Source organism: Elaeis guineensis, chromosome 3 (assembly GCF_000442705.2).
Source record: "Elaeis guineensis isolate ETL-2024a chromosome 3, EG11, whole genome shotgun sequence".
In the NCBI taxonomy this organism is placed as follows: Eukaryota; Viridiplantae; Streptophyta; class Magnoliopsida; order Arecales; family Arecaceae; genus Elaeis; species Elaeis guineensis.
In genome coordinates, this window is record NC_025995.2 from 95,914,711 (window position 1) to 95,935,650 (window position 20,940).

Below are 20,940 nucleotides of genomic sequence, written 5' to 3' on the forward strand. Positions count from 1 at the left end.
AGGAGAAAGGCGATACGCCAGATCGTCCACTGTGGAATCAAATATCCTTAACGTTATCCTCCTTCCACATACAATTCATTGCACCCTGCGAGGTCCACCTGGCCTCCTCCCTGGGTCACCTTTTTTGGGCAACCTTTCGAGTGTCAAATAACACCATATCCTGTTTCTGATCCACAGAGGAGTCGAGTTGGAACCCGTAACCGGCCAGTGTGACAATTAAACCCGGACCAGTTGACGACAAAGGGATCGATGTCGGCCTCAACGAGTGTCACCGGTCGGTGTCCACATCCGCATCAGGTCGACACGTTAAATAAACTATCTCGCGGATGACTCTATTGCTAACTTGCACGTTCTACGTGGCAAAAAGGACGCCGATTCGAGTTCGTCCGGAAGCGCGTGTGCAGAGGATGCTAAAATAAATAGCCGGACAGCAGACCGAGACCGTGACACGGGCAGGGCTTTATATCTGCTGTCCGCCCTCCGCGACGAGTACATCTCACTTGGCTCTCTCCCTCCCACACTCTCTCTCTAAACCATACTCTTACGGTAGTCCGGCGGGGGTCAGGATGTCGAATGGCGAGCGGGTGGGCGGCGAGGTGGAGCTGGCGGAGAAGAGCGGAGGCGGTCGCGGTGGCGGGAGGGACGTAAGCTTGGTGGAGACCGCCGGTGGGCAGCCACCGGAGAAGCCGATCAGCCTGACGAGGCTGATCTTTGCTTGCATGGTGGCCGGCGGAGTCCAGTACGGTTGGGCTTTGCAGCTGTCGCTGCTCACCCCTTACGTTCAGGTGATCGCCACCATCTTCTCCTCTCTCTCTCCCTCCCTCCCTTTTTCCTTCGTTTTCTTCCTGCGTTTTTTTATTAATTCTTTTTGCTCTCCAATTATTGCCTTCGATGTTGAGTTTTAGCGATTTATTTTTTTTTTTAAATAAATAGTTTGAAAGGGACGTGAGATTTGGATGGTTAGCTTTGTATTTGATTTCGGTCACAAACTCCACCTGCTTATTCTTTTCCCACACCATGGTGGAGCCCGGTTGTGTCTTTTTTCGCAAAAGGAGGATGCGCCTTCCTTCCTGCTCTTTTGGCTGTTGGATCATCCCCATCGCGCCTTCAGATCTGTGCAAGTGGATGAATGGCGAGTTCCGTGCCGTGGATGATCCAATAGTCTCTGGGTTCGAAACGTGTTTTCTTCTTTCACGCAGGATACAACCGCGATCCTTGTACCATAGCCGTCGGCTACCAAATTCTTTGTTTGTAGTACTGCTGATTAAATTTTATCACCTTTTAATTGTTAGGAAAAAAATACGATCCAGAAATAATAATATCAATTTTTTTTTAATTTTTTATGTAATGAAATGGGATATCAATATAGTCCACCAAGCACCAGTAATCTTTACGATTTATACAAATAATTAAAATAGACAAAATAATCAAACAATTTACAAATAAGAAACATCATAATTTTTAATGTCAAAAACTTTTGATATGTCCAACCAAAATTGCTATTATTAGAATAATGAGATTATAATAGATTTTTTTTAGGTCATACAAATATCATCAAAATTAAATTTTAATTTTTATAATAAAAAATAATCATCACAAATAAGATGAGTTTAGATGGATAAGATTTTTTAAATATCAAAATTATTTAATTTTGTTAGAAGTAATATTAAAAATTTATTGAAATCAAAATAGAATGAGCTCTCGATCATCAGACAAAATAGCATCATTTTTATAGTATCTTTTTCTCCTACTCTGTTCTTCTTTTTTTTCACGAACTTTGTTGGCGCTCATATAAAGACCAAGAGGTATTCATAACCAAAACTATCACGTCTCTTCTTTCTTTTTTTTTTTTTCTTAATAATTTCAAAAGATGTGGATCCCACATGAGAAGGTATCACATCAACATTGACTGCCTTTTCCTGAGAATCTTTTTCTGCACATGAATTGCATCCCTTATGTTATAGCATCTATTGCCTAAGGAGGTGCCATATACATGGGTTTATAAGTTTGTGTCTATCCTCCACCTTCACCTAATAGCCTAAACATAAGGAGCAAATTCATGACATGGGCATCACAATGTCGATAGAGGTGCTTGTTATTATCCCACATCGATCGATTAAGAGAGTGCCATGTCATTTATAAACCAAACTTGTCTTCTACCCAATATAAGGATGAAAGTGGACATAATAATATTTATTTGGATTTATGATAATATCTGAAGCTTGGATAAAAATTTGAGCATTTGACTAGTATCTGCATCCATATCTATATTCATAAAAAAAATAAATATAAATATAAATAAATAATTATTCTATTCATAACCAAATATCTGATTCTATTAGTAATTTTATTTAGTTTACTTAGCATTTATAAATTTTTGATGAAAATACATAACCACATTAGTATGCTATTTATTTTATTTACTGTCCACTTTGTAATATTTTTGATTATGTTATTATAAAATTTAATTATCAGATTTATATCTATATCTATATTCATTCTTTTAGTATTCGGCTAGCCTTTTTAGATAAAGTTCAGAAGGTTACTGTAAATGATATCAAGCGGATCCAACTCATAGTCTATGTGGATTAGGTAATATTGTAGTATAGTCTATTAAGATTGACCATAGGCCAAATTATAGTGCTTGTAATTCGGTTTGAATGGATTGAACCCTTAGTTTGATTAGGATGTTAGAGCTTAAATGGGGAAAATATGTGACGATCCATGGAGATATGTATTTAGTTTCATGTTAGTTGGATATATTTTGGATATTTATATAGGATTAAAAAATCCACACAATATATTTTGGATAGCTTTTTTTAGATGAGATCTTGGACCATAACATTTCAGCCGCATAACATGTAAATAATGATGCATGGTTGAGCAATGAAATAATTAATTTATATTTTTAGTTTATCTTTGCATGGTTCATTATTTAGAGCAGATAATCAATACTAATATAAGGAAATGGAAGTGCATTGGTGGTCTGTTGCTGTTTATGCAAAGTCAAAAAAAAAAAAATAAATGCCCCTAGTCCACCATTGTGCTCGAGATTATGGATACAGGGGAGCATTTTGCATTTCAAAGCCTAATGCATGTCATTTTGCAAAATAATTATCTTTATCAAATAATTTTCTGAATATGAATATATCTTGGATTCTGCAAAAGGGCAATGCCATCACTTTCACAAAATATAAGCAGACCATTTAAGATCGAAAGAGTTGCAGATCCTATAGCGGACTTCAGCATGATTTTATTTTATCTACCATTTATGTCTTTGAGGGGTAAATAAGTAATCCTAGCATGAAAACAAAAAAGCAAGATAAATATACTTGAAAAAGTAAGTTTTAAAATAAAAATAATAAGATAACATATAAAAGAAATATAAAAATATAAAATAATATGAAAACTATAAAATAAGATAAAAATATAAAATATCAAAGAAGCTGTAATTAAGATAAAATAAGGTAAAGAGAAATACTGTCTAACGTATGCAAAAGTACTTGAAATATTCTTTTCAGTTATATATATATATATATATATATATAACAATAAAATTCGAGCACCCAAGTGGTAAACCTGCTCTCAAAGGAAATAAATGGCGAGTTACAAACGGGAGCATTGGCGTGTCCACCGCATCCATAGCTTTCTATCGGCATACTAATTGGCTACCTACTTCTAGCCTCTTCCACCACGTTCCCTTCACCCCAAAACCTCTTCCCTCCTCCAACCCCCTCCACTCTATCCCTCGATGCCGAGCCAAAGGCATCTCCTATCCACCTTGGAAGCCTCCGAACCTCTCATTTCCACCTCTTTCTCCCTCCTACGGTAATCCGGCGGGTGGGGGCGGAAATGGAGGCGGCATTGGGGATCAAGATGCAGAACGGCGAGCGCGAGGGCGGCGAGGTGGAGCTGGCGGGGAGGAGTGCCATCAAGAGCGGCGGCGGGAGCGACATATGCTTGGTGGAAAGTACCGCCGGTGGGCTGCCGCCGGCGAAGCCGATCAGCCTGACGATGCTGATCTTTGCTTGCATGGTGGCCGGCGGAGTCCAGTACGGTTGGGCTCTGCAGCTGTCGCTGCTCACCCCTTACGTTCAGGTGATCACCACCATCGGCTCCTCTTCAGTCTTTCCCTTTCTTTCTCTCTCTCTCTCCCTGGCTAGCGTTCTATTACATATTTTTTGCTCTCCAATGGCGTCGCGTGTCGGATTTGGATTGGGTCATTAAATAAATGGTTTGATTTTGTTGGTATTTCTTTTAAAATAAAGTTTTGGTCCCAAAGAATCGTGCAGAAAGAGACTTAATTATGTGATCTTTTGAGCGCCGTTTTAACCCTCCTCTTTCTTTGGAGAAATATTTTATCCGATTACCAGTCAGTTTCAAGTTTCGAGTTTTATATTACCCATCTTGTGGACTCTGCACAGATTCTGTGCGACTGTCCGCATAAATGGGGTCGTACGTACATGACATCACCACCAAGGGAGGAAAAGCGTGGTGGGTGGTCAAATTGACTCTGACCGTAAGAGGTGGTGATGCCATCCCACGTCATTCATTTAGTGACCGTTGTGGATGGCCGCAAAGAAACGGACGCATGCTGGAAGGAGCATGCCACGTTGTGTTTGTCCGATGTGCATTACGGCTTGTGATCATCGTCAGATTTATCTTTATTTGGGTGTGATTCATGGCGTGACATTGACTTGGGTCAATTTGTGGTGATTATTACAAGTTGGATCTTTAGAAAATTTTGGATTTAGTAAGTCCGAGTTTTATCTATTTTCAATCCTAGATACAATTCACTTGCCGCCAAATAAGGTGGTTATATGAGCAGCTAAAGCGCTGGTTTCATAATATTTTTCTTCCTTTTTTTTTCTCTCCATATTAATTTTAGTCATCTAGATAAACAATAGGATAAATCCGTTTAGCTACTCAAAAGCTCATATGCCAGCTATATAGGTGGCAATAGATGGTTATCTGAAAGGCTAGAGTAACACTCCTCTATAATAATAGAAATTATATTCTATAAATAGCTGTACATGCTGCCAATCACAACTACTTTATGATGAGTCCTAGTTATCAAATGCTTATCTCAATGTACAGCTATAAGAACAAACAGCAATGATTATTTGCCTGTACGATCATATGGTGCACACAATGTAAGGTATAATTTCTCCTAGAACAGAGTGCAGATGTTGCGACCATGATATAGCTAGGTAATCAGATTCATGCTGAGAAAAAAAAAAAAAAAAGGAAATACTTGGTGCCCATGGATTGCTTACCTTGGCCCAGGGGCCGGGACTGATGCTAGTATGAGAGTGTACTCTTTTGGGCTCTATGGGCCCAAAGCGGGCCATGGTTCATTATATAGACTTTACAGCATGGGCTTGGCTTGAAAAATATGAGTTTGAGTTTTGAGTCTGGTCAAGGCTTTAGGGCAGAAAGAATTGAGCCAGAGCCTGGTTTTCTCGGGTCAGGTTGCTTGGCTCGTTCAAGCCGGCCCAGTCCACTGGCAAACCTATTTATAGGCTGATATTTTGTCATCTCACTCATCAAATAAATGTCGGCTGAGATCTAAAAATATGCCAAATATTTTCAAATTTCTCAATGCATCTCTTGCCACAATAAATTGAGATCCTACACCTTTTTGATATCAACCACCCACCAAGTTGGCCAAAATGTGTGGCTATATAATCTCTCTCTCTCTCTCAAATCCAGTAGCACAGTGGTTTGCATTCACCAGCAAACTAGTCGAACAATGCAAACAATAAGCATGAGAATTGGAGGTGTCCGAACATTTCTATATATAGTTCCTTTCTGAATTCATAGATGTAAAGGCCTTGAAACTATGATAAAAGTGAGGATGCTTTTGCACTTTATCTTGGATATCTGGAATATCATGCCATACGAACATATGTGCGGAGCTGGTGGTACCTCCATTCTTTCTTCTTTTTTTTTTTTTTTTTTTAAAGTTTTTGTAGCAACTTTCACTTTAAGTATCATGCTAGTTGACTAAAAGTTCAATATCAGGAGTAAAAATGCATCTTTTGCTCATTCATTGCAAGCATGTATGTACAAATGATTCTTATGAGGATGGAGGAGAGTTGATTCTTGCGCCTTTTTACAAATATTATGCAAGTTTACAATAATGATAATGCACGGTGCTATTTTGATATACTTTCTAGTAAGGACAAAAACTATTTACTGTGTTTGTAATGAAATTAAATTGCATCCTTTCCACATATATATGTATATCTATTTATGGACTTATACGTGTCTCTTTGTGTGATGGACTTATGATTGTATATTATCTGCTCTTACCAATAATGAGAAAGAAAACATCTGCCCCTTTTTTTTTGTAACTTGTCTTTTAATTTTCAATGTTGTTCTTAATCTTTTTGTTGGTGCAGACACTAGGAATATCCCATGCCCTTTCCTCTCTCATGTGGCTTTGCGGCCCAATTGCAGGCTTTATAGTAAGTACTAAAACCTGTAACTTTACATTTTCAGAGAAACTTGGAGGCCGAACTTCATTACAATTAGACTTTGCTAAATATGCCCTGTTAATGGTTAATGGTCCTTGATCATGCTTTTAATTTTAGATGTAATTTTATTAATGTTGGATTCTAAGCTTTTAAATTCTCCCGCTGAGTTTATGATTTAGCCAATGGCTAATTTCTAATGATTCGATCGATTTACTATATTATGATGGTAGCTTACGTATCTTGAGTAAGTTCAGCTTTAAACATTGGCAACCTTCCATTCTAACAAAGTATTTTCATCTCTTTTATTTTTTTAACTTTGACATGCTCACCATCATAGATTTGAGGTATATAACAGGGAAAATAATAATAATCAAAGGGGCAATGTATAGAATTATCTACAAAACAGCAAAAATATCTGGAAAGTATATTCACTTTTCCGAAATGTTTTTTATTCTTATATTTTGTAACATTTTAAAAGATTAATTGCAAATCTGTGCTAATCTAAATTTAATAGTTTATAGAGTTCTTTAATTATTTGGAGTTGTATGCAATTTTCTTTGGATGAGAAAGACACACTGAGGAACTGATCGACATGCCTTGGTCTTGTATGTGAGCAGGTTCAGCCTTTAGTTGGTTTGTGGAGTGATAGATGTTATTCAAGATTTGGGAGGAGGAGACCATTTATACTTGCTGGATGTCTATTGATTTGTGTTGCAGTGAGTATGAATATGCTCAAATACAAGGGCTTTTATATGATTGTTACGATTTATTGGCTTCATCATATGAAGTTGATCTTTGTGTTATAGGTAGTTATAATTGGGTTTTCTTCAGACATCGGATATGCCTTAGGCGATACCAAAGAGCATTGCAGGTTTAATTTGCTTTCCTTATTACATTTTCTTCTTAGTTTAATATACCATTAAAAGTTGTATTGACTGTATTTTTCATAAATTATAGTGTTTATCATGGTGCCCGATGGCATGCTGCTATCATTTTTGTTGTTGGATTTTGGATTCTGGATTTTTCTAATAATGCAGTACAGGTATGTCTATTTAATGCTTAATTTATTAATCCTCTGTTAAAGTTGTCATGGATGAAGGTTTTGATGTATTATAAATATTCAAAATCTTTGCAATGCATGTGTTTCAGGGTCCAGCTCGTGCACTCATGGCTGATCTATCCGGTGAGTTTGTCATTGCATGGTTAATGTCTTTGTTTACTTGAGCCATCTTTAACTTCAAGTCATTGTACTCACACCACAATATTAATGTCAAATATACTGAGATGCCAGTTACTCTTCGACAGGTCATCATGGATGCAATGCAGCAAATGCAATATTCTGCTCATGGATGGCTTTTGGGAATATCCTAGGATATTCTTCTGGTTCTACTAATGATTGGCACAAGTATGTGTGAGATTTTATAGCTGTCACTGTTTCCAGGCACATGCATGTGTATACAAATGTACAAACAAACATGCAAACACTTACTTTTCTTATGAGGACAGCAGATTGACCTTAAATAGTTTTATGAGAGCATCTCTTTAAAGATAACTCTTTAGTTTGAATTTAAAAGTGTTTTGAGGATGGCATATTACTTGTCCTCTAGAGAAAAGCATAATCAAAATGATGTGTTTGTACATGTGCATATACATGTTTATGGATGTGTATACGCTTCTCTTCTTTTTGCCTTTTTGTTCTCCTTACCATTTCACTAATTCAATTAAATAAACAGTGACCTAACCATTGTTTTGCTCAAAATAGAATTTTTGTAATATCAATATATGAAAGACCGTGAGTGTATTCGTCTGTGTTTGTGTATGTATGTATGGTATGTGCATACAAATGCATACATGCAAGCATGCATATATGTCTGTATGAGTTTATACATTTGTTTTCTCAAGGAGCTTTAAGATTTTTTTCATTCTACTTTCTGAGATGATGGATGTATCGAACTATTTTTTAATAATGATTCCATGTTTGAATTAATCTTGGGGCAGGTGGTTTCCTTTCCTTATGTCAAAGGCTTGTTGTGAAGACTGTGCAAATCTGAAGGGAGCATTTTTGATTGCTGTTGTAAGTTCCCATGTTACACTTATATGAAATATTTTCATTTTCTATTTGCTGATTTTTTTTTTCTTAAGTTATTTGGGCTTGATCCTTTTGGCTGTGAACTAAGAAGCTCCTCCTATGTGCAGTGGGGCTGCAACCTGTGAGAATTAATGTAGGCATGTGTTTAGTCCCATATCAGCTATATGGTGATGAAATTTTGGATAAGCCAAGGAACACAAATAATACTTTTCGGCTAGTTTTGTTGAGTAAGGTCTTGGATTGTTACACAACCACTGGGCTAAAACCTAGTTTGTAAAGCATATGACTTTTATTACCCTTGATAGTGTTTTCAAACAAATGTTTTTAATGACAAGATGATCGCCAAACTATTTCAATTAAATGATGTCATGATGAGGAAAGAAAAGGGGAATCTTGCCTAACTCTTTCTCAAAAAGGAAAAACGAGAAGGAAAAAAGGTGAAGGCTTCAAAACCCTCCAAAATAAGGTGAAAAAACTCAGAAAATAAAGGTTGCAAGTAGGCATTTTTGCTGCATAATATTGCTTGGATATGTATTCTTTTGATTATCATTTGTATGAACCTAGTAGTGCTATCTTTTCATAAATTCATTCATATTTATTTTTATTTTTTTACCTTTTTGAAGAAAGGTGGGAAAACACATCTAGATCCTTTTTAGTGAGAATGAAGACCGATCTTAGTTGATTTCACCTAGTATTTGTATTTGTTTGGATATCTGGAATCTTGTTTGGTTGTCTATGCATGTTTTAATTTTTAATTTTTTTTTTTTTTTAAGGAATACAATAATAATATGCCACTGATAAACTTGGAACCATGGACCTAGTAGAAGCTCCCAACCATCTGAGCTCACAGTTGTTGGTGCATGTATGTCATGATTATAGTCCAGTTCTAGCATAGTAATATGGGCATATACACTGGAGTTACAATGCACATCAAACTTATTTATGATAGGGTCTGGAGTGTCTAAGCAGACCTACCCTAGAATCCCCCTTAGCGTTTCTTTTTTGCTTTTGTATAGTTAGTTGCTCCCTCGATTTTTGTTACAAATTGCCATTTGATTGTGAGGGGTCATTGCTTGGTACAATGGTAAAGGATTGGGCTAATAAGCATGGTGGCAGGGATTTGGGTCTTAGGGCAGCTATTTTGCACAAAATCATTCCAAGGCTTAGGTCTATCCACAGTCCGCCTCTCCTAGGACTCCGGGTTGCCGAAACCATAATTGTGTAATGGCCCTTTTACTGTGATCTGATTATGGATCCTGATGAGGTGGTCCCCACCATCTGATGATTTTTTGGTATCCCTAATTCTCTATTTTAGGCAGCAAACTTTTTAATTCATGCTTTTGCTCTAGATGCATTTGCAACACTCCCCTTGCTATCCTCATCTTATCCATGTGCTTTGTTTGCAATCTCTTAAATCCGCAGGTCAAGGAAATTCGTACATCAAACCACATCCTTCAAGTTAAAGTGGATTTAGTGTTTTATAATGAGATATTAATGCCAACTTGAGGCACAATTTATGGAAAATTTTGACCACTTGCGCCATTGTGACAAAGATCTTGTCATACTTATTATGAACGTGCAGTTTTGAGTGCTTCCCTAGAAGTAAAGGTTTTCTCCTGGGAAATATGTCTAGATGTCAGAAGTTAAGAGCTTAGGTACATGTTGACCCATTTCCTAACACAAGCTTTTGGGCCCTAGTAGTTAGTCAACATGGTACCAAAGCTGGATTATGGATCCAGATCTTGTATAAGCCAGTTCTCTTCAATTCACCTTTTCATTATCTTGGGCCTTTTGATCTTGTCTTGACTTGTTCTTGGTACTTATCTTGAGTCATTCTTGATTTGTTTATGCCTTCACATATTTGTCCAGGCTACACACGAGCAGTGTGTTAAAGGCTGATATTAAACTTCACGAGATTGATATTAAGAAATCATCACCCTTTTCTTCAGGTTTTCAGTAATAGTAACTGCATGTGAAAAGTGCTGCAATGTCAATCCGTAGATGACGATTTGAAGTCACCTTTGAAGGCATGAGAAAACCATCTTGTAATATGTGTTTATCAATTTCATGGTAATTGGTCCAAAAGTTTGTTATAAACCCTGATGGACTAATCATAAATTTCATTTTCCTTGTGTGCAAAATATTTGAGTCCTAGTCAGACTGGCTTACTTTCTCGTTCTCTCACTTATTATTATTATTATTATTATTATTTTAAACTGTCCTCATTACATTTACTTCCAAATAAAGAGTAGCTGCCCATTCGGCAATTTTTTTCTTCTTCTTCTTAGTCATTCATATTAAAGGTGAAATTTACTTTCAAGCCTTTCTCAGAAAATAGGTAATCTTTAATTTCTGATCTAACGTGCAGTTCGGTTTGAGTCCCAGATCTCTGTGTTCAATTTTCGTATCATTTTTTTTCTTTGTTTCACTTCTTTCATCATTTGGTGTTGTCCATCCACATAAACATCATAACCATATGGATGTAAGGATGTTTCTTCTATTCCTGCTGCTTATAGTTCTGTAACTACTAATAACCTCATGATCTGCTCCCTGTATTGGATTTTAAGGCAGAATACAAATTTGTGCCATATGCATGGACTCTAATTTGTTCTACATGTGCAAACAGGTCGTCCTCCTTATTTGTTTATCTGTGACCATAATCGTTGCTAGAGAAGTTCCGTTATGTCAAGTCAATGCAAATCTTCAATTAAATGGCGATCAGGTGAAGAATGAAGATGAGCAAAGATCTGGCATATTTTCTGCCTTCAAAAGTTTCAAGAATTTACCTCCTGGAATGCCTTCAGTTCTTCTTGTCACTTCTCTTACTTGGGTATGTGGGTCACCATCCTGTCAAAACAAGTGAATCCAAAACAAAGCATTTGCTTATTCTCAATCTTGAGTACCATCTCTAAATAATTCTCCTCCTCCTTTTTTATTTTGGTTTCTTGCAGTTATCATGGTTCCCATTCATCCTTTATGACACAGATTGGATGGGACGAGAAGTTTACCATGGAAATCCAAATGGATCGCAGGCTCAGATTGATGCTTATGACCGAGGTGTCAGACAAGGTGCATTTGGTCTGCTATTGAACTCGGTAAGAACTAAAATTTGCTCTAAAAGCTCATCTGTTTTCGTGTGACTGCTGAAGTTAAAATTAGAAAATTAAAGAAAAAATTCCAGCCATCATAGACATTTTGTTTTATTCCTTCAAAATTTACAAAATAAGACCCCTTTCCTTCTTGCTAGATTGTTCTTGGGATTGGTTCTTTCATGATTGAACCATTGTGCCGGAAATTGAGTGCAAGAATAGTGTGGGTGATGAGCAACTTCATCATGTGTGTCGCCATGGCCGCTACTGCAATCATAAGCACATGGTCCTTGCATGACTACCATGGTTCAGTTCAGGATGTAATTACTGCAGATGGCCATGTCAAAGCTGCAGCACTTGTTCTATTTGCATCTCTCGGATTCCCCCTAGCTGTTAGTATCACTCTTCTGATGCATCTGTACCATTTATTATTGCCTTCCAAATGTTGAGTCTGTCATTCTTACAACTCTTTTGCTTGGTGTAGATATTGTTTAGTGTTCCTTTTGCGGTTACAGCACAGTTAGCCAAAAACGAAGGCGGTGGCCAAGGTTGGTTTAAATTATTTCTTTGTTGAATCTCATGGTATCTAGTTTTAATGTGCTTTGGTTCTGACAAGATTGTATAAAATTGCACAGGACTCTGCATTGGAGTTTTGAACATTTCAATTGTTGTTCCCCAGGTAACTTCTGATCTGTCCTAGCAAATTTTCTTTCAAACCAATGGAACATTTTTTACTCGGAGTAAGTTATTAAGTATCCTCGACACACTTCACTTTAATAAATTGTGTTTGAGATGTGGATGTGATTAGTTAAGATTTGATCATAAGTATAAACCCGAAAGGAAACTGGGCAGCCCAAGAAGAAAAAGAGTTGTTCAATTTACTTCATGAGAATTTGATCGGCATAATAAATGTATCTTATACTTCAATGTGCCATGCTCATGAAAAGAGCACATATAGAAAATTAATGCATCTTCCTTTTGTTCTTCAGTCTTCACTCGTAGTTGGATTTAACAGCTCTTGAGCTTCAACAAGTCAACCCCTATAGGTCTAACAGCACCGATGCTCTCTCGTGTTTTCTGTGGCAGCTAACTTGTCGATTCTCATGTTGCTTAGCTGAATGCATTCTCCATAATTTTTTGGATTGATGCATGTGAAATTGGAGATCCATTTCATAATTTGAGCTTCTTTCATGACAATCCGACCACCTAGTGTTAGCCCTGAACATAGGACGGTCATTGGCAATGAGTGACTGGCAGGAAACAAAACATAATCCAGAACTAAATAGTGGTTGTAGAGACTGATGATCACATCTGTGTTGGTTTCTAATTCCTACAATAAGTCCCATATATTAGAAGTACAGTTCCAAACAGTTTCTTTATGCTAAGTCCATGGGTACATACTCGGATAGTTGACACCAGCCAAATATTTGTTATTACTGCAGGTGATCGTAGCTCTCGGTGCTGGTCCATGGGATGCACTCTTTGGAAAGGGGAACATTCCTGCCTTTGCTCTCGCATCTGCAGTCGCCTTTGTGTGTGGTGTGGTTGGATTCTTCTTGCTTCCGAAGCTTTCTAGGAACAACTTTAGGACTTCCGGAGTTGGCGGATTCCACTGACCTCACTCAGCCATCATGGTTGTTCTCAAGTTCAGATACCAGGCCAATCCATGGGTCTTACCGTCTTCTCTTTCAGTTGTGTTCTCACAATCAGGGACTCGTCTGTTTGCTCTCTCTCTCTCTCTCTCTCTCTGTGTGTGTGTGAAGTAAGTTGGAATTAAGAGGAACTCGTGTTATGAACTGCGTCTCGGCCTTTCCTGCTATCCTAGACCAATAAAGGAGGTCAAGGTGGCGGGTTAAGGCTCAAAGTTTCCTGCTGTGTCTTTTATGAAAACACTATCGAAATCAGAAACGTAGAAGCTTTCACAGATCTCTCTCTTTCTCTCTCTCTCTCTATATATATATATATATGTGTGTGTGTGTGTGTGTGTGTGTGTGTGTGTGAAGGCCTAGTTGAATATTAGAGTAAAAGTTCGCAACTCGATTGGAACCGTTTATATTCAACTAATATTAATTAGATTCCTGTATATTTTTCAAGCAATGTGTTTTGCATGCAGAATCTATTTTTAAAGTTAATATCTCAGGTGAACAATGTGCAAGAGCACCATATTATCGAATTTCCTTGGTGACCCTTTCGTGGATATGTGAAAAGAGGTCATTATATTGTTTGGTGCAATGGTAGAACTTAGATTGACAAGCGTCAAAGCATGGGTTCTTTGCTGGTACTATAACCAGATAAAATACTTCTAACCTTTAAAGAGTTATAGCTTGGCTTGGATACCCATGGCACCCTCAAGAAGTTTATACTGCTAAAATGAAGTGGTGTAAGCATGAGTTGGCACCATTTTTTCAGGTTTCTGTAGCGCCCCTTCTGGGAGGGTGCTTGTCTGAAGCAGTATCCCTCCACAAAGAACTTTAATTTAGAACTTAGAGACAGAATAATTAAGAGATTTTTTTATTATTATTATTTTGCTGTACTGCTCAATCACATTCGAGAAAGGAATTATATTTGAACAACTGACTCATGATTCCTTATATATAAACCTTCTTTCTATAAAGATATGCCTAGTGGAACAGTCAAATGGAGAATAAGGAGTACCTATTTCTTTTGAGAAACAGGGGATACTTAATCTACTAATCCAACAAAGCCTACGACCAAACTAAAAAATTCAGCTGCTAAACATGATTGGGCTATAAAAGGACACCTTTTTCTCGATTTCCTTTCTTTGTTGTAACTGCGCTATACTAAAATCTCAAGTAGGTAAAAAGTTAGCACATCACGACATAAATAATAGACCACCACTACCTATATTATTATTACGAGCAGGCAACAGGAGAACGGCGCCTCCTTAAAAGAACAAGGCAGGGGCCAGCCCCGACTATTTAAGTACTCCTTGTCCATTGTCTCTGACCTTTTGGACAGACATTTCTTTCACTTGGAGAACCAGAACGGCCAAAAGTAATTTGATTTGTTATATGTGTTTGGAATATAGGATGAGTAAGTAGCAGTTTTCTTCTTCACTTCAAACAGAAAAATTTTAGTAGTTTTCTTCTCTTTTCTGGTATTTATATATGTTTTGGTGCATATGCTTGTGAAGAAATGGAAGCACGAATTTGATAATAGAAAATGGCACATGTGAAACATGAAAAAAATATAAGGGAGCATAGAAAAGCTAAATAGAAGTTGTAAGAAATGAAAAGATAAATAGTTCAGTAATATTTCCTTCATATTGCATGAGTTATATACATATATTTTTTTAAGGAAAAAAGAAATAAAGTGAATGTTTCCAAAGGTGCAATAGGATTTCTGGCATTGAAGGTCTTACCAAAACAAAAATTGCCTGATTATTAGTTTGATTGTGCAATAAAATTTCGAAAGGAGGAGTCTGTGCAAGTGTGCATGCATACATGCACACATGTGAGCGCCTCTTCTTGTTTGCAACAGGGCAGAACAGAAAAATGACCTACCACACCCGCTCACTAATCGCTCAACCTGTGTCTTTGGAATGACAGGGAACTGAAGGTGAGGTGCGACAAGTACATCAAGCACCCAACTCCAATCGAAAACTTTGAAAGATGTATATAAGAAAGAAGAATGCGGAGAAACAAAGAAAGGAATTCAATCAATCTAATTCCAAATCAAAGTTGCATTATTTCAATATCCTCCTCTCCACAGACACACCAAGTCAAAAAAAGACACTCTGTTCTCCAATATTGAAACAAAACAGTTCAAGGGGAGACCCTGTTTTTTTTTTTTTTTTTTAAAGGAAAACAAAAAAAGGAGAAAAATTACATATCTCAGTACACCCAAGATTTGAATTTCACATTCTATGTACTTCTTTGTTAAAGCTTACTTCCTCCTTATCCCACTCTGCACTGCTAAAAATGCTCCAACTTCAAAACATGCTGCTAGTGAGCTTCTAACAACAAACAGGACACCTCACAAGACCATTCTCATTGCACTCGGGACACCGCCGGAACCCGCACTCGACATCCTCCCATTCCACCTCCTCCTTTTCTTCCTCTAAATAGACCTTGCAGCTCCCCGAGCACCGCTCGCAGAGCACGAACCGCACGTCACCGCACCCCTGGCACGGCCTTCCCCGGCCACCCTTGTCGACAAATTCCTCGGTGCAATCTTCCATTGCCTTCCCCAATTCCCCAGACTCATGCATCTGTCTCACCTCCTCTGCCCCTCCCAAGTCCCTCCCATTGGCGAAGACCCTCGGCAGCCAGCTTCCCCCATACCCTGTCCCAAGAATCTCGGTCAGCTCATCTCTGAAGCCCCTGTCCATCGACACATCCCTCTCGTCGACGCAAACTTCGTAGCCTCTCAGTATCATCCTCACCAAGTAGCACTCCTCATAAGTCTTTCGAACCCCACGAAGGCTTGTGAAGTAGAGCACCACCTTCCTTTGTCCACCTGACGGCCACTTTCCGCATTGCGAAATCTCGGTGGCATTGGCCTTCTTTGCATCAATTATCTCCTGGAATGCATCAATCCTCGTCCGAACAATGCCGGTCGACTCAGCACACCTATTCTTCCATCTCGATGTTGTCTTCACTGACTCAGGCGACCGGAGCTGTGGAGAGAGCTCCTCCAGAGCCTTTCGGAAGTTTGATATGATCTCTGGATCGAAGTCCGCAGCAGTGATCATTGGACCTGGGCTCGCAGCTCCGTTGCTCGATTTGGAGCTGAGCTTCGATTCAGGCACGGGCTCGACATCCCGGGTGGTGGGGAAGGAGAAGGAGTGGCGGTCGAAGGTGGCGGTGGGTGGTCGGAGAGGGGTGGAGTCCTCCAAGCCTGCCATGAGCTCGTAGGCATCGATGGTCTCTGGCTCATTGGGTGGTGTCTCTGTAGGTGTCTTCAGAATTCTTTTCTCGATCATCACCGACCAGGTCTTGGCTTTGACGAGCTTGGTGGAGAGGACTTTTCTCCGGTCATCGGCGTCTGGGGCGGGGGGGCCGTAAATGAGGGAGCCCAGGGTGGTGGAAGCGTTGGTGCCGCCGGCCTTGGGGTGGTGGGGCATCGAGCGGCTGCGGGGCAGCGGGGAGGGGCTCCGGCGGAGGTCACGGCGGGCCTGCTTGGAGGTGGTACAGCCCATGAATGAGAGTATGGGAATGAAAGGAAATGAATGGAATGCTAGATTAATGGAACAGGGGAGGAGGGGCGTGGGGGTTCAGGGTTTTGAGAAGGGAATGGGTAGGGGTCTTGGGTTGCTTTGGGATTGTGGAAGAATAGATATAAGGAACATTCCCGGAGAAGTGAGCTGGATTCTACGGGGATGGGGAAAGGATAAAATAGAGCAAGTGTGATGACTGAAAGATGATAGGGAGGAGAAAGGCTTGTCAAGGGGGAATGATAGGATGGGGAAGAAATCCCAAGCTTTGTGAAAAAAATGGAAGAGAGTGGTTATTGGTGGGATACGTAAATCAAGATTATTGTGATTGGCTTTGGAACATAATCTTCTGTGCTACTAAAAAATTATCATAGGATGCTGTACATATATTGAAACATCTATGAAAAAAAAATAATTATATAATATTTATTTAAACTGTTCAAATATTCTTAAGATTTATCCATTCTTCTTTTCTTAATATTTTAAGATGCATGCATAAGTGCGTACGGCCACCTATTTTTTGATGGACATCTTCGAAGCATGTATAGCACCTTATGCTATTTTTTAAATACCGCAGAGGATTCATTTTCAAGTTTTTATGGTGGTTTGTAGATGAGAAAGGGTAGAGAATGGAAATGAAGTTGGAAAAAAGAGCTAGGCTTTCTCTCTGCCAAATGGAATATGGGGTTTAGAGAGGACATGTGGGGATAGAATTTTCTAGACATAGGGGGTAGATAGAAAAGGAAGGAATAGGTGTGGGTTAGGGTGTTGTATTGCTGAAGGATGGATTAGAACCTTTGCCTCATGGGGGGAGTCCAAGTACATGAACCCATTTTTAATTAATTGAAAGATAATTTTAGTAGGTCCATGAACTTTTTCACCTTCCAAATCATCATCCATGTCCTCTCCAGCATGTGGGTCAGCCAACATTCTACTTTGCATGACTCAAACCTTGAGTCGAGTTAAATATTAATCTCCCCACATCCCAATGGACTTCTATTAGATGGAGAGGATTTAGGGTTCCCTGAATTCCTTTTGTTTTCAATACATTGAAGTTTTTCAAACTAAATCTAAGTCAATAATAAAAATGGGATCGCATCCAAGTGAGGTCAAGTTGGTCAGTATAATAGACCTATAAATATATCAATCAAGAAACAAATAAATATAACAGCTCATACTTATTATCACAAATCATTGACAACTATATCAGGTTGAACTTCTATAAAAATTATAACTATAGTAATGTTAAGTTAATTTTTTGAGGAGGATCAGGATGGCTAGAGGAAAATGTTATTGCATTACTTTGGCAGGATTTGCATCATATGTCCCATAATCCATAACCATTGCAAATTTTATAGGTCAAAATTTTTGAGTCCAAGCTTGAAATAATACATCCAAATGTAGAGTAGATTTAAGTCAATAACAAAGATAAGTAGGGTCTCCAAATGGAGCTATAAAGCATTTTCATAGAGATGGTTTTGTAATCAAATGAGTCAGCTGTATAGTGTAGACTAGTACTTCCTCATTTTAAAAGCTCCAGCTAATCATAAAATTCTCCTACATTTGCATGGCATAATTTACTAACATTTGAACATTACAAAGAACAACTAGCTTTTGCAACCCATAATGCATTTAGGTCACTTTAACATTTTTCATTTGTATAATCACACCCCTTTACAACCTAATGGTACAAGTATAAATTAAGAAAAAGTTCATCATCAAAGTATCATTTTCAAAAGAAAGGTTAACTTTTCATCAAAAACATAAAGAAGTGCTCATCCCTTTTTTGTTTTTTAATAAAAAAAATCTAAGTTATTGAATATTCATATATTTTCAGCTAGATATTATGATACTTGAGTATTATTATATGGAACAACTCTTGCAAGCAACCTTCATGAAACAAGGGTAGCATCAAATAACCGTGGCTAAGGTTGTTAGACTGAATTTACAGTAGGATAAGCCTGACTGCTAACAATTGTTTTCTATAATTAATTGACTTTTTTTTGAGATGCAATTACTTGATTTTCCTTTTTTTTTTTTTTTTTTTTTTTGTGAGATGCAACTAGTTGCAATATATACATCCACCATGCCAGGTATAACTTCTGTGATCAATAATCAATGCTGTGCCAAATATACTTGTCAAGCAAGTGAAAAACCCTCCGGAATCAACCTAACCTAGAAAGCTAGAAGTAATAAACCTAACCTAAAACCAAGACCTGGAGTTATGGGCCAGGCCTACCCCAAATAAAATGCAACCTCAAATATACGGACCCTGTTTTTAATCAATGACACGACTGCATGGATGAAGTCCCGCAGTTTTGCCTTCCTTTAAGAAACCTTTAGGTTGCATTTGATGTATTTTCATATAATCTTGAAAAATAATATGTAGATAGATTATCATCAATAAATTATCAATAATATTAATTATTTTATTTGATATATATAAATAATATTATAATAAAATTATTAAAAATCTTGATCTACATATTTGACATGATAATCAGATTATCAGTAATATGAAATTAAATTTTTAAAATATCTTCAATAATTTTATTCTAATGTTCTTCTCATTTTTTGTTGAGAAGTAAATGAGTGATGTGGGTATGATAGTGGTGCGGAGAAGTGACGGGTCGAGGGATATTGGGAACCGTGGGCACTGAGGGAAGTAGGGAGGGGGTGGACGCATGTGGAGCTATAGGGGTGATGGGGACAAACATAGAAGAGCCACGAGAGAGTGCTGAGGGACAAGGACATAGGAGTTGCGGCAGGCTAAAGGAGTGGAGGAGCCGTGGATTGAGGGTACATACAGAGGGGGTGGGAGTGAGGGGAGAGGGTTAGGCAATGAGTTTTATTTGATTTTTTTAAAGGATAATTTTATTAAAAATTTTTATTACAATATTATTAAAAAATATTATTTTGAATAGTCATCTCTTTCTAAGATAATTCAGATTGTCTTTCATGAGACAATCTGATTATCACTCAAAAAGAATATTAAAAATAATAATTTAAATTATCATACTAAATTATCAATAATCTAGATAGATTATCAGCTATCAAATATAACCTTAATATATGAGCACGAGGTCAAGCCTAAGGTCACACGAAAACTCCTACTTCTCTAACTGGGTTAGAACAAGTGGAACGGAAGCGTAGAAGCAATTAAAAAGGTTAAAAAAAAAAAAATCCTCCCAAACATTTCCAGTAACAAGGTCCAAATCCTGGAAGCTAAAGCATTTTACGCAGCAATAAAACTATGCTCGTCTGCTTACCTTCAGTATATATATAAAATAAACAATAGGAGCTGCTTTTGTCATTATAATGAAATGGCCAACAACCGCAGGAAGCCACCATCGTGACAGGTCCAGGGTTTCATCAACAACATCCATTATGTGTCGGTTGGGATGGTGGAGCCAGTCGCAGCCTTTTGTTTATCTCTCTCCTTTCTATTTTTTTCCCTTCTCCTCAATTCCAGGTCCTTGTTTGTTCGTGGGGATTTCCATGTATAAAGTAAGATTAAAAGTTTAAAAATACACATATTTTAAGTATCAAGATATGACTTTGAAACCACATGCATGGACCAAAAGATTTTACTATGGTGCTCTAAAATTTTTTTTAATCTTTTTATCATAAATATTTTTTTAATTGCTTGATTTAAGATGAATGACTTTGAATTATCCATCAACAACCGATTTTAATCTATCATGTTCGTGGCTGATGTGGTAAATAATTCGAACAGCATAGATATTTTCACACCAAAAGAAATAACAAGTTCTTGAGTTTTGGAATGGGGACCGACAGCATAGGTCATCGTCCGGGGGCTGCAGCACATGGGCGTCCATCACAGTCGATGAGGAACGATGTGGGTGGGGCTCTACGATCCAGGCAGCTAAGTTAGAAGATGGGCACGATAGCCTCAAAGATTTTTGCGATCCATGCACCGCCACCATCTATGGGATGAGAGAGGAAGAGGAGGAGGAGAGCCGCCTAAGGAGAAGGAGACTGTGGAGGAGGACGAGAGCTGCTCGGAGATTATGGGGCCGTCGTTGATTGGAGATCGTGGGAGATTACTGCTTGATGAGGAGGAGAACGGCGCGAGGAGAGGGAGGA

General features: G+C 38.1%; 2 protein-coding genes across 3 annotated transcripts; one reads left to right on the top strand and one right to left on the bottom strand.

Moving 5' to 3' along the window:
* Positions 1-486: 486 nt before the first annotated feature.
* LOC105041710 (sucrose transport protein SUT3) lies at positions 487-13,583 on the top strand. 2 transcript variants are annotated; one of them, XM_010918710.3, is made up of 14 exons: positions 487-785; positions 6,405-6,470; positions 7,097-7,195; positions 7,286-7,350; positions 7,437-7,521; positions 7,629-7,662; positions 7,785-7,884; positions 8,478-8,553; positions 11,195-11,398; positions 11,520-11,663; positions 11,816-12,049; positions 12,142-12,205; positions 12,293-12,336; positions 13,100-13,583. In XM_010918710.3, the coding sequence occupies exons 1-14, from the start codon at positions 567-569 to the stop codon at positions 13,271-13,273; spliced, it is 1,608 nt and encodes a 535-aa protein (XP_010917012.1). In that variant the 5' UTR covers positions 487-566; the 3' UTR covers positions 13,274-13,583. The 2 variants fall into 2 exon arrangements, with proteins under 2 accessions (XP_010917012.1, XP_010917011.1); XM_010918709.4 differs by lacking the exon at positions 487-785 and adding an exon at positions 3,606-4,098.
* A 1,639-nt stretch (positions 13,584-15,222) lies between these two features.
* On the bottom strand, positions 15,223-17,097 carry LOC105041788 (uncharacterized protein At3g28850). The gene has a single exon (XM_010918816.2). It carries the CDS (start codon positions 16,816-16,818, stop codon positions 15,634-15,636), a length of 1,185 nt encoding a protein of 394 aa, XP_010917118.1. The 5' UTR covers positions 16,819-17,097; the 3' UTR covers positions 15,223-15,633.
* Between the last annotated feature and the right edge of the window lie 3,843 nt (positions 17,098-20,940).